The sequence below is a fragment of the Barbatula barbatula genome, assembly GCF_947034865.1.
Source record: "Barbatula barbatula genome assembly, chromosome: 13".
Taxonomy (NCBI): domain Eukaryota; kingdom Metazoa; phylum Chordata; class Actinopteri; order Cypriniformes; family Nemacheilidae; genus Barbatula; species Barbatula barbatula.
This window is the reverse complement of record NC_136776.1, coordinates 21172697-21186317: the sequence shown is the minus strand read 5'-3', so window position 1 is coordinate 21186317 and position 13621 is coordinate 21172697. Positions and strand designations below refer to the sequence as shown.

General features: G+C 37.2%; 1 protein-coding gene across 3 annotated transcripts; it reads left to right on the top strand.

The window, feature by feature from the left end:
* The first annotated feature begins 1662 nt into the window (after positions 1 to 1662).
* Positions 1663 to 8734, top strand: mrasb (muscle RAS oncogene homolog b). 3 transcript variants are annotated; one of them, XM_079471609.1, is made up of 6 exons: positions 1663 to 1965; positions 4557 to 4763; positions 5700 to 5853; positions 5978 to 6077; positions 6406 to 6485; positions 6570 to 8734. In XM_079471609.1, the coding sequence occupies exons 2-6, from the start codon at positions 4571 to 4573 to the stop codon at positions 6667 to 6669; spliced, it is 627 nt and encodes a 208-aa protein (XP_079327735.1). In that variant the 5' UTR covers positions 1663 to 1965; positions 4557 to 4570; the 3' UTR covers positions 6670 to 8734. The 3 variants fall into 3 exon arrangements, with proteins under 3 accessions (XP_079327735.1, XP_079327736.1, XP_079327734.1); XM_079471610.1 differs by lacking the exon at positions 1663 to 1965 and adding an exon at positions 2793 to 2895 and having other exon boundaries at positions 6570 to 8184; XM_079471608.1 differs by lacking the exon at positions 1663 to 1965 and adding an exon at positions 2878 to 2922 and having other exon boundaries at positions 6570 to 8184.
* Positions 8735 to 13621: the final 4887 nt, after the last annotated feature.

Sequence of the window (13621 nt, the reverse complement as noted above, 5' to 3'; positions counted from 1 at the left end):
AGACATTACAGATTATTTAGAATAGAAATGGCAAATGACTTGCTTTATCGTTAATATTATTTTGTCGGGGGCGTGGTTTTAATGCACATGTTTGTTGATATTTAAAGATCATTTTGCCTTTCTCTCTCTATAGATCATCAAATGTTACGATGACGTTTTGGGGTATTACTGAGATCGGTCATGGATTAACTCGAGGTGCCCCAAATGCAAACTTCAATATCAACATCGCCACCTGCTGTGTGTGTGCGTGTAGCTATAGGAGTGACCTGAATGTGCACTTCAAAGAGCGCAATTACAATCCCTGCAACATTGAAACAACATTATCTAGCTTGACTTTATACAGGTTTAAGAGCTGAACGTTCTGTGGTGTCCTGATGTTCATTTAGCTATGGATGAGACCGAGAACACCGGAGGATGCTCCAGAGAGACTGCCTGTCTGTTACTAGGCAACCATTATGAAGTCACAGGGTGAATCGAGAAAACATCACCGCTACAGATCCGTTTCCAACATATTCTCCTGTTGTCAATTACATCATTTGCTTGTGTACAAATGAGCCAGAAAATAAAATGCCTTTTATCTCCAGCGGGATGCGAAGTGAGCGTATTAGTACCATATAGTCGGGTCATGTGATCCGTTTGTTAACTTAATGGATGATCGTTTTGTTGGATTTAAGCCATGTCAGACTACAAAAGAATAGACATTTTTAATATTGAATTGACTGTACTGTATATATATATATATATATATATATATATATATATATATATATATATATTTTTAATATTGAATTGAATGTACTGTATATATATATATATATATATTAGGGCTGTCAAATGATTAATCGTGATTAATCGCATCCAGAATAAAAGTTTGTGTTTACATAATATATGTCTGTGTAATGTGAATATTATATTTGTATTTATAAAAACATACACATACAAGCATATATTTAAGAGAAATATCAAACATAAACATTTATAAACATTTAAATAAAATTTTAATGATTGGGAAATTTGGATAAATACATCTACAGTAAATATTTCCTAAAAATACAATATATTCATGTATGTGTATGTTTCTGTGTTTATAAATACAAAAATGTACACAGACATTTATTATGTCAACACAAACTTTTATTTTGGATGCGATTAATCACGATTAATCATTTGACAGCCCTAATATATATATATATATATTATAAGTGGCATGTAAAGTTCGTCCCTCTTTCTCCAAAGCCCCGCCCTCTGAATGATTGACATGCGCGTCATAGTTCTGCCTGGCTGAAACAGGGCAGGTCACTAATTTAATGATATCAGGAAGTTTCCAGATGTCGTGTCATGTAAAATCATTAAATACTCACGTGCATTGTGAATAATAATAATAATCAATATAATAACAAACGATATTAAACCTATATACGGTCAAAATAACCAAATAATATTTAATATCTACACGCATATTTACTAAAATACACATCTATACAAATGTCCCGGCAATCTTTATAAACCCTCAATTTAAATAGGATATTGACTCATGCTGGTGCCTCCACACAAGCGCTCTGACAGTGGACCGCGCCAAAAGCTCAGGAAAGGGGGGAGCGTCTTTAACTACGAACTTCCACATTGATCGCCGATATAAAGAGACCCCCATCTTGTCGTGTTACAACGAATGTGTTATAAAATAAACCGCACGTAAGCATATAACAACGCCCCGTTTAAAAACACTCCTAAACGTGTTTAAGGAGGCGACGCGTCTCCCCCTGTCGCTTTTGTGCGTCGGCCGTGAGCGCTCTCGAGATGTGAGGAACTGAAAACGGTTGCTCGCGCGGACGGTAAAGACGCCGCGTATACAATTGTGTAACAAACATACGAACGTTTCCGTGTGTGCATTTCCTCGGTAATGTCGGCTGCAACATCTGCGCAAACGGATCGGGCTATTGGCATATGCTGTCGTCTCGCGAAAAGGTAACGATCTTTAATGCTCGTCGTCAAATCGTCTTTTGCATTTAAATGCGCGTTTGATGCATTTGTCGACGGGGATGCAATCTTGGTTTATCTACAACGAGTGGGCGTTTAATAACGGTATCGCGCGATCTTATTGGTGGATTGCAACATATGCGTTCGAAATGCACGACACGTTATTTCCCTTTTTGGCATCTAACGGTGCGTTTATATGTAAAAGGATTGCATGCATGGGGGATGCAAGGTGGGTGTATTGACATGCATGCAACTCGATGTGTTGGACGATCAGACAGTGTTCGTGTCAAAAGTATGCAAGTACACGCAATGCACACTAACACATAATGGTTTAGATCACTACTATATTGTCCTTTCACAAAGTGATAACAGTCTGTATATAAAGAAAAATGTCATCAAATATGGTTGCTGTTCGCTGTTGTGGCAACACACTTTTACATTTGCATGTGTCAGCTTTGTCCTATTAGTATAGATCAAACGCATACGAGCCTTGTGGTTTCATATTATGTCAAATCTTTATGCATATATTTGTAAACTAAATCGACTTTGGCCGGAACAAAATGTGGTATAGCTTACAATTTGTAAACTATATCACCGACCCCAGGTTTGTAGGGCCAAACTAGGTCCGCCACAACCGCAACCTCAACCTCATTTTGTTTCACTGCACAAAAAGCCAAAGTCACACTTTATCTCGTGGAATATGAAATCACATTTGAGCTCAACATATTGAATTTTCCAGAATGTCAGTCTTGGACGGTTTAGATTTATCGAGGCGTTTTGGAAAGCATGTGGTTTCACGGCTCCTTGAGTTTCTGTTCCATGCAATCTTTAAGAAATGAAGTTGTATCCTCGATGATTCCAGAAAGGAAATCCTGAACTTCCTTTAATTGTGGTTGACAGGAAGAGCGATTGGAGGAGGTGTGTAATACTGACATCAGATGTTGAGTGAGTTTTTATTGAATCCAAATATGTCATAAAACATATCTATATTGACATATTTGATCTGTATATCTATTTACTTGTTTATATTTATACAATGGATTTATAAAGATAACCAAGTGTGTTCTTTTGACTTGGAACAGTAGGTAGCCACTAAGAAACACTATAGAAAGTGCGTAGAAACACTAACAAAAACCAGGAACACCTTAGCAACTGCCTAGCAGCACCACAGCAAACGCATAGCTACGCTCCAATAGACACCAAGAATAGCTAAGCAGCCGCCTAACACCGCAGCAATCTCAAAACTTTAGTAGCTGCCTAGCAACATCACAGCAACGCCCCACAAACTAAACACCTTAGCAGCAAGCCAGCAACACCGTATAAACTAAATATCAGCACACCAGGAACACCATAGCAACCGCTTAGCATCACCCTAGCACCTACACAAAAAAGACCTTAGCGTCCACCTAGCAGCATATCAACGAACACCATAGCAACTACCTAGCAAAATCACAGCAATATCATAGCGACACTCCAATAAACACCAAGATCAGCTTAGCAGCCGCCTAACACCACAGCAATCTCATAGCAACCCTTTAATACCAAGAAAACTTAAGTAGCTGCCTAGCAACGCCCCACGAACACTAACACCTTAGCACCCAGCCAGCAACACCATATAAAGTGAATATCAGCATTCTAATAAACACCATAGCAACCGCTTAGCATCACCCTAGCACCCCTAACAAACACAAAAAACACCTTAGCATCCACCAAGCAGCATATCAACAAACACCAAGAACAGCTTAACAGCCGCCTAACACCACAGCAATCTCATAGCAACACTTTAATACCAAGAAAACGCTAGTAGCTGCCTAGCAGCGTCACAGCAACTCCCCACGAACACCTTAGCAGCCAGTCAGCAACACCATATAAACTGAATATCAGCATTCTAATAAACACCATAGCAACCGCTTAGCATCACCCTAGCCCCCATTAGAGCAACGCTCTAACAAACACAAAAAACACCTTAGCATCCACCTAGCAATACCATAGCAACATATCAACACCTTACACCTTAGCAACTGCCTAGCAACACCACAAAACACTAGCTTTGTAGCAGTATGGTGTGTTTTGGCATTTTGTTAATGTAAATTAAAGTTGGTTTGTGCTTCAGTCGTTTAGAAAGTATTGTTTGGGAAGTGTTTCGGTACAGTTGTAGCTAGCTGGTCAATCTGTGTTGTTGGCAGTTTTCGTGCTGAGATCACACTATGAACTCACAGCGAGCCGATCCAAGCGTCTCGTCTAGACCGTGCTTCCTGTGTGCGATGTCTGGGAAAAGCCTCGCTCTCCACACAGCCCATTTGTGCTAGTAGAGAATCCATTTAGTGCCATTTGTTGTCTTCCCATCCTACTTATACTCGCATACAGTCCAGTCCCCAACATCTAATGCACGTATTATATGTCACACAAACTAAATCTACTCTGTGATGTTGGTAACGTGTACACTTTTTTAAAGGGACAAAACCATTCAGATGACAGTGTTAGCATTGGCTGTCCTGTCAACAAGGAAACCCCACAAATGATTGTAATCACACGAAACGATACATATTTTCCTCTGACACATTTTCTCGCTATGGCAGGTGTAGCTGTCTCCATGGCGACCAGCGTGGTTCCCGGGGACAACCTGCCCACATATAAACTGGTGGTGGTCGGTGACGGAGGTGTTGGAAAAAGCGCTCTCACCATTCAGTTCTTTCAGAAGATCTTCGTACCCGACTACGATCCCACCATTGAGGACTCGTACCTCAAACACACCGAGATCGATGGACAGTGGGCTATTCTGGACGGTGAGCGGTTTAGATGCCTGTAGACGACTGTGTAGCTGCATTGAATATTGTTGATTTAAAGCGCATGACAGTTGAATGTTTTTCTGCAATTTTCACCAAAGAAATCACTGATTTAAAAATGAAATGAACCATTAGATCCACGAAAGAACATGCAAATACATCTAAATTGATAAAAAAAGATATTATGTATTTATGTATATACCAATAAACATCTAGTACTAAAAATCATATATTTTTTAACAAAATAGAAGCTTAGGGGATTTTATTTTTTATTTGTAAATAATGTACATCAACATCTGTTTGAGTTAATAATTTTAAAGAATGCTATAATATAATATACTATAAAACTTTGATAGAATAGAATATTATTATAACATAATATATTAACTTTTTGAAATATATATATATATATACATACAGTAAATAAATGTGTAAGTAATGCACAAGGATTTCTATAAATGTTTAAAGTTATACTGTATTAATATTAACATTAAAGAGATTTTTCAGATTGTACACACATTCTTTTTAAGTTTTACAGAATAAAGTTTTTTCTGGAAAAAAATATAAATAGTTTTAAAGTATTACTTTCATAGAAAAAAAGAAATTAAAAAATGTTTCTTTCCCAGAAAATATGTAGATGTAAATCGGACACACAAACATTTCTGTTTAAGTTTAAACTGTCTAAAAATAGAAAGAGTGTCTTTAATTTCTTTATTTCTTTAATTTCTAGCACTGTTAAACGTTTATAGACAAATGTGTTTAATGTAAATAGTGCACTATATCACGTGTAATGCATTGCAAAACACAATTTTGACAAAATAAACCTCTGTACGGTATTGCATTGTAAATAATTGCGTGATAAACAAGGCTTAATATGCTTGCAGTGGTTATATTAGAATAAATATGACATTTTTGATAATCTGTGTGTGTGTTTAGTTTTAGACACGGCGGGACAGGAGGAGTTCAGTGCCATGAGAGAGCAGTACATGAGGACGGGAGACGGGTTTCTCATAGTCTTCTCGGTGACCGATAAAGCCAGTTTTGAACACGTCGACCGTTTCCATCAACTTATTCTGAGAGTGAAAGACCGGTATGAACACGCATGGTCACGTGGCATACGAGAACCGATAGAGATTGTTTAAATCATGAATCCCGTGATAATGATGAAAATGATGTGGTGATTCCTATAAAAGCACATACTTGTGTCTTTCTAGGGAATCTTTTCCAATGGTCCTGGTGGCGAATAAAGTCGACCTGGTGCATTTGCGCAAGATAACTAGCGAACAGGGTCGAGAAATGGCCTCCAAACACAGTGTAAGTGCATCGTTATATTTCGACTCTCATCATGTTGAACAGCTACGTATTTATCATTGGCTCTTAAAGGGATGGTTCAGCCAGAAATAAAAATGTAAGTATGTGACTTTCTTTTGTGGAGCACAAATGAAGATATTTTGAGAAAGGTTTTGTTTAGTCAATGGGGATCAGTGTTGTTTGGTTATCAACATTCTTCAAAATATCTCCTTTTGTGTTCTGCAGAAGAAAGAATGTCATGCAGGTTCGAAATGACCAGTAAACGATGAAAGAATGTTCATATTTTCGGGTGTCTTTAAGGCAAAAAGGTTGTTGTATTTTGATGTCTCAGATCACGTACATCGAAACAAGTGCAAAGGATCCGCCCATGAATGTAGACAAAACCTTTCACGAGCTTGTAAGAGTGATACGGTAAGCGCCATTCCGACGTGCCTTTTAACTTTCCATGTGCCATTCATCATAAGTCATGAATATTAATGTTTTCCACCTCCACAGTCAGCAGATTCCAGAGCAAGGTCTGAAGAAAAAGAGAAAGGCCAAGTGGCGGGCGGACAGACCCTCGGGTTCCCAGAGGCTGCACTGTGTTGTACTGTGACCGGACCTCTCTATCTCTGGGCGTCAGTGCCGCGATGAAGATCCCGTGACTCGGACTGTTAAAACACACATGCACACAACACACACACGGTTATGATGATATCCAGGAAGTAGGGAACATAGTTTGAAGATTCCCATTTGTCTGACGATGCCAGGCATTTGGTTGCATTTTCGTAGCGGGCGACAGGTTTCTAGCGCTGTTCACTCACGTAACCTCTCAGAGAACAATTTAAAAACATCCTTTCTGAGGCCTTGTTTTATATTGTGTTTGTATATTTATTGTGCTGAATTCTATATTGTTATGTGTTTGTTAAAACAGCACTAAGTCCTGTTCTGGGAATGGACGTTCTTACTGATCAGAAATCAAGTTGCAAATACAGATACGGTCGGCGAGGAAGCCCACCTGGAGGGGAATCAAATATCGGTTGCCATAGTTACCCATATTAACTCAATTTTAGATGCATTTCAGATTCTCTGAATTTTTAGCGATGTAAATTGTAGGAAATACGACCGCAGTGCCAAAAATAATGTACGCTTACATGCTCTTTTAGCGGATACCTAAATTTGGGATATTTCGAAAACGTGAAAACACGAATTCATCTTTTTTCTTTGATTTATTTTATATTATTTCCCAACTTTATTGACGCGGTTTAATTATGGTAACCGGAATTTGTCTCACCCCTGACACACCCACATGAAGCCACACCCCATGCCCGTGACACATTGCCAAACATGCTGTTCCTGGATCAGCTTTCTGGACAATATAATGTTAATCAGGATATAAATACATCAGCTCATTGTAGATCAGTTTTGTACAGTAAATGCCTGATCTTTCTTAAGTTGCCATAAAACTGAGCAGATCAGTTATTGCACAAAAATGTCAGTGTTACATAAATAACAATGTGACGTTACACATTGTTACGTCACGAGAACATTGTGACCTCGTGATGATGTCATAACGTTCCGGAAGAGTTTGAATTTGATCACAGCCGTATCGTTTATCGCTTGAACGCATTGTCACTTTATTTTGAGCGTGTTTTGAAGTTCTCATCGGTGATTTGAATGTAACGTCTGTCGTTCTATACGCCTATTTCTCTGTTTTGCTTTGAGATTTCAAAGGTCCAGCCGTAGTGTTTAGGTTAAAGGAACATCGTCCCAGAAGCCTGTGGTTTGTTTCGTGATCGTATACTGCTCTTGTTTCGGCTACTTGTTATTTTTATCTTGCGACAGCAAATCTGATTTCAGACTGGAAATGAGACGTCCTGACATTTTCAACTTGGTGCAAATTCCGTGGTTCATTTATTTGCTACTGTTGTTTTGTTTCCTTACTTTTTTTTCCCCAAAGTAATTTATTATACAGATTCTATGTATTATGTGATCATGTTTGTATGAAGATCGTAATGACCAATAGAGGCCAAAACGGCTCTTAAAAGAAGGGAATTTTTACATCAGGAATATCGTAAGAATTTGTAAAGTGGAATGTAAACATATTATAATAAATAATGAATAAACTCAGAAATTGGTTTAACTTGTCAACAATGTGTCCATATCCAAATATGGATAGATTATGGTATATATAGATAACATCATTTATACATATTTGGATATACACTGCCCGTCCAAAAAAGTAACCACCTGGGCACTGCTATGATCTGGGGTTACTGTTGGTCAGGTCTAGGTTTAGCAACGGAACGTGCCCAAAGAATGAGGTCAGCTGAATGTACCGAATGATCAGGTTATCAATTCCTATTTTTCTTCCCTGATGGCACGGGCATATTCCAAAATGACAATGCAGGATTCCCTCGGACTCAAGTTGGGAAAGAGTGGTTCAGGGAGCATGAGACATCCTTTTCACACATGGATTGGCCAACAGAGAGTCGGTGTTGGGTGTATCTAGCTACTAAGTAGTTACTGTAATTGAATGACTTTTCCCTTAAAAATCTAATGAGGGATTACTCTTATTCTTTCTGTAATTTAACTACTGTTACTTCAGATGTACTGGAACTCAATACAAATGTATACAATAGTGGAATTGACATTAAATTCAAAGTCAAACTTTAAAATGCAAGCATTAATATCTTTCTCACATTTGTAATATTTTAGTCAGTTAACAAGAGTACTTTATGTTGTTTTACATGATTTATTTGAACGAATTAAGTGTCATTTGTGTCTATCCTTGAATCGATAGGATATAGAAAATAATTAGTAATTAAATAATTTTTGGATTTGTACAGTAATCTTATTACGCAGTTGAATATGTATTCAGTAACTTAATCAATGTATTTATGTCATTAAGATTCCACAAGTTTATTTCTATATGTACACATTTTTCATAATTAACGAAATGCCAATAATTACTCTTTTATTTATAACAAATAAGTCAAAAAGTGGTATATGAAACTGAAAACTAAAAATATCAGATTATTATCTGTAGAATTTGCGATATCCATACTGTGCATGCTATTTACACTTTCTGTATGCATTGAGTATGAAATAACATTTGCAAAAAATGTGCACTAGCCTATAACCAGATCAAAGTGCTATATACCACAATACAATCTGCTTTTCGTGCCCTTCAATTTCCAGTGTAAATAAAAACACTTTCTTTTGTTAAAATGTCCATTTAGAGCCACAAGATGGCGCTATTTTCCTATTTGGATTCATTAGAACCACAACTACATCATAATAATATTGTCAAGATCTGAATTACATTGTGTATATAATAATAACAACAACTAATATAATATCGTAATAATGATCTTTGGTGTAATAATAAATCTTCATCAGAGTGTTTTCCCAGCAACAGACATAGTACATATGTAAACAGGGACATTTGCCTACCACTTAAGTGCTCTTAATAGACAGAAGAACAGAGGTTTTGGCATCAGTGCTCTTTAATGCACCGTTCAACGCATGCTGGGGTGATGAAAACCTGCAATCGTACTTAAATGTAGCCTATACTTGCAGTTAAGTTTGAGTGCATTGTAACGTAAAATAACAATCTCCTATAGGCCTTTAAAACGATATCTGTATTCAGCTCACACCAATATATAGCCAACGTGTGTGTGTGTCCTTCGAAGTCTAAAAGGGAAGAGATTTCTTTCATCATACAGTATAAAAAAATCTAAAAGTGGACAGGGTTGAACTGCGCTTTCAGTTCCGTAACAGAAAGGATCCTCTCATATCTAGGTTTAACATTTGCATTATACACCAAACTTATACACCATTATATACCAAAGATCAATCAGTTACACTGTGGAGATGTACAGCCATTAGAAATAAATCAAATGAGCTATTATATCAAAATGTTACGTACACAATAACGTTTAAACGCAAGAACGCACATTAGTAATATTGTTGCCTAAAAAACGTGTCGCTTTTGGCACCCAGTCGTCCGCCAAAGGCGCCGCCATATTGGGCAGGGCATCTTTTTCAATAAACATATGAGCGAGTAACCGAGCCTTTTCTCGATATTAAACGAAAAGCAATCGTTACGTTTATCAAATATCTTTATGGTTTACAACCTATGTCGAGTACAAAGTCTATATTTACCTTATTTACTGTCAGAAAATTATAAATTTCTTGTGAAAACTGATTGAAATTCTTCAAATTCCCAATATGACGATGTGCAAATAGACAGAGTTGTAGCTTGATCAACAGATAAATAATACTATTTGACATATAAACCGAGAGGACCGAAAAATGTATTTTCTGTTCCTTTGAGTGATTTTCTTCCGTTATCTCAAAGTGAAAGAATTGCAACCAAACCGTTATTTAGTTCTACAGTTATTTCTCTGGTAATTGTACAGTTAGCTGTCTATTGAGCTTCAAGAACACGAGGGCTTTTGGGTAGTTTTAAAAGGCCTTCATTTGCGTTCGTCTCCTTTCCTTCTCACGATAACTTCTCTCTCTTTTCTTATAAGGTCTGATTAACTCTTATGACGCAAACAGAACATGGAAAATGAGAAAATCAATTATCCACAATGCATTGCAGGACGAAAAAAAAGAAGCATTATGTGATAATCTCAATACTGTGTGATTGAGTATTGTCTGAATAAATGACTGTGCTTTTCTGACTACACAATATTATGTTATTGGACGTAGATGAAAGGGATGTTTGAAAAAGACAAGACACGGGTTGTTCCCTAAAGTTGCATTCTGAGGGGAACAACAGGTGTGAATGGTGACTAATGAGGGCTTGAGATGGACTACATGCCATTGTCAGATATGAAAACACATTGAAATTCCTAACTTGTGTATTTTTTCCATTCCACTTGTAAAAGTTGATATGAGATTGGAAGCACATCAAGTGGACTAAATTCATTTTAATTTTGAGATAAACAAGAACTAGGCTGTGTTAAGTGGAACTGCGTTTAACCTCTCATTAGATCAGCTCGACAAAGAACATCACATTCAAACAACCGAAAACAAGCGACGCGCCGTCTCCGAAGACCCGTATTGATTTTCATGCCACTAGGCTTGTTTGACTCATTACCATCCATTTTCATCAGATTCATTCAGGAACCCCTCATCATATCCCCAATGCCCACCTGCTTCCCCTTGATCTTTGACGTCCGACATCACAACACTAGTACAACAGAAACAAATCCAAAGCCGAACAATAAGCTGACTGTAGTCAAAATATCATCAGACCACTTATATGTCTAATTATTTTATTCTGACAGGGTTTTGAAGGCATCATTGAACATGTTAATATGATGGTGTGGCGACCAGAAATAGAGGACATCAAGGATGGTTGGACATCACGGCAAACAACAACAATTTTGTGCACATGCTGCCGAGGAAAATGCGACGTCCTCAACCGCCTCAGAGAATTCGCTGTTCATTTTTTTCACAGATTGTGTGGGAACAAGTCATTCAACTAAAAGTTTGAGCAATTACAGTCGAGCAGCTTTAAGGTTAAAAGAATACATGAATGTGGAATTATATTTTTAATACAGACCTAGCGAAGTAGCCCAGAGGTCTGCGCTGAGAAAAAAAGCATTGAAAGCTTGTACACATGAGGCCCATTAACAACGGTGTCATCTGCTAAACTTGCTTTTATGACTAATAAGGACAGGAAATGGAAAGTTTAAAAGCGGCAATGGGGGTAAGTGGGACGAGCAGCATTTATGCACTCGCTAATGGCGACAGAAACACGTAAGATTAGGGACTCGGAGGGGATCTATAAAGGGTAGGCTACATAGAAAACAACACGAGGCTGCTATTCCGTCACCAGGTCGTATCAATGGGCATCATTAAAGTTCATCATTTTACATTTCCTTTGAAGAAAAGACATGGCGTTTGAAAACGGTGTACAAAAGGCCTGAGGCGTTTCTGGATGTTCCACGGGAGACAAATCAACATTTGTATATATGGCATTTTATTTCGAGCGTAATTGGGATAATTGAATAGATTTGACTGAAAGAATGGATTCTCGGTTTGGAGCGTGATGCTCCAGTGTTGATGCAAATGAGATCATTTGCATACAGTCAGAATGTTATAAAACAAAAACCTAAAGATCGAAAAGATAGACGAGAAATGAAGTTTATACAGAAATGTCATATTTTTGGGCATCCTGGCAAATTTGAGTGTAGAGAAATCTAAGAGAGTGAAATCTGTTTGTTTCATTCATCTTTTGGACACAGAAGATCTTTTGAGAATCTCTCTGTGGTTTTGTGTCCATACAATGAAAGTGAATGGGGTAAAATTTTGTTTGGTTACCAACATTTTTCAAAATATCTTCCTTTGTGTTACAAGCAGAAGAATGAAGTCATATAGGTTTGAAATAATAATTTGGAGAATAAATGAATTTGCGATTCAACAGCAGCCCGTTGAGGAAGGTTGTGTCACTGTAATATCTGTACGGGCAAATTTTTCCTTCAGTTTAATTTCTTTATTAATTATTTATTAAAGCCATTCATTGCGATCTACTGTATCTGCAGTTTTCCACATGTCTGTATTCCGTTGGTATTTTACATAACATTACATTTACATTAATGCATTTGGCAGACGCTTATAGCGACTTACATTGTGTAATGCTATACATTTGTTTCTTAGTATGTGCAATCCCCTGGGATCAAACCCACGACTTGGCATTGCTATTTCCGAGCTGCAATAATTTGTTCAAATATAGCTGCTGAAATAACACTCTACAGTTACTGAGATATAATAAAGGTCAAGTTTTTCGGATGATTTCGTGATAAAATGCAGTCGCTGTGGAATAAATGTTCAAATGTCAGTACATGTACGTTTTAGTTCCTTTATTACACCGTTTTATGAAACAGCAATGCACAAAAAAGAAAACAATATAAGAAACCATTTTTCTGTACAATTGAAACGTGCGTGTTAAGTAAGTCCAAGTGAACTTGTTTAAAGCTGCAACCCGTAACTTTGTTTGGTTAAAAAGAAACAAAAGTCAGTTATTGAGCAAGTACATTAACAATTACTTTTCAAAACCCATTTCGATGGAAATGTCAGTCCGACATAGTTGGACTTCAACCGATGTTAAAAAATTGCAGGTTACTTCGCATAATTATAGTGTTCCAAAAACAGACACCGATAAAGACGCAAAATTACAGATTGCAGCTTTAAGATAAATCATTCGTAAAAACGAATAGCGAAAAAACGATAAATAAAACGTTTAGCGAAATTGTCACAAGTACGAAGTTAGTTTCTTACAAACATTTGCCTGTGTTTTAAAATAAATCTCACTCCTTAAAACAAACATATAAATAAAATAAAAAACAATACAACATACACGTGACACTTTAGCGCATTAACAGCTTAACAAACTTAACCACAAAAGCGATTTCGCACACCAGTGCAATGATGCTAACTGGAAAAGTCCAGAAAAAAGGCAAAGTACGTCAACACAAATCTCAACATATGTCACGCGAGGTCAACCAAACATCTCATGCATTATAAAGCACGAATCACTGTGACTGGCATTC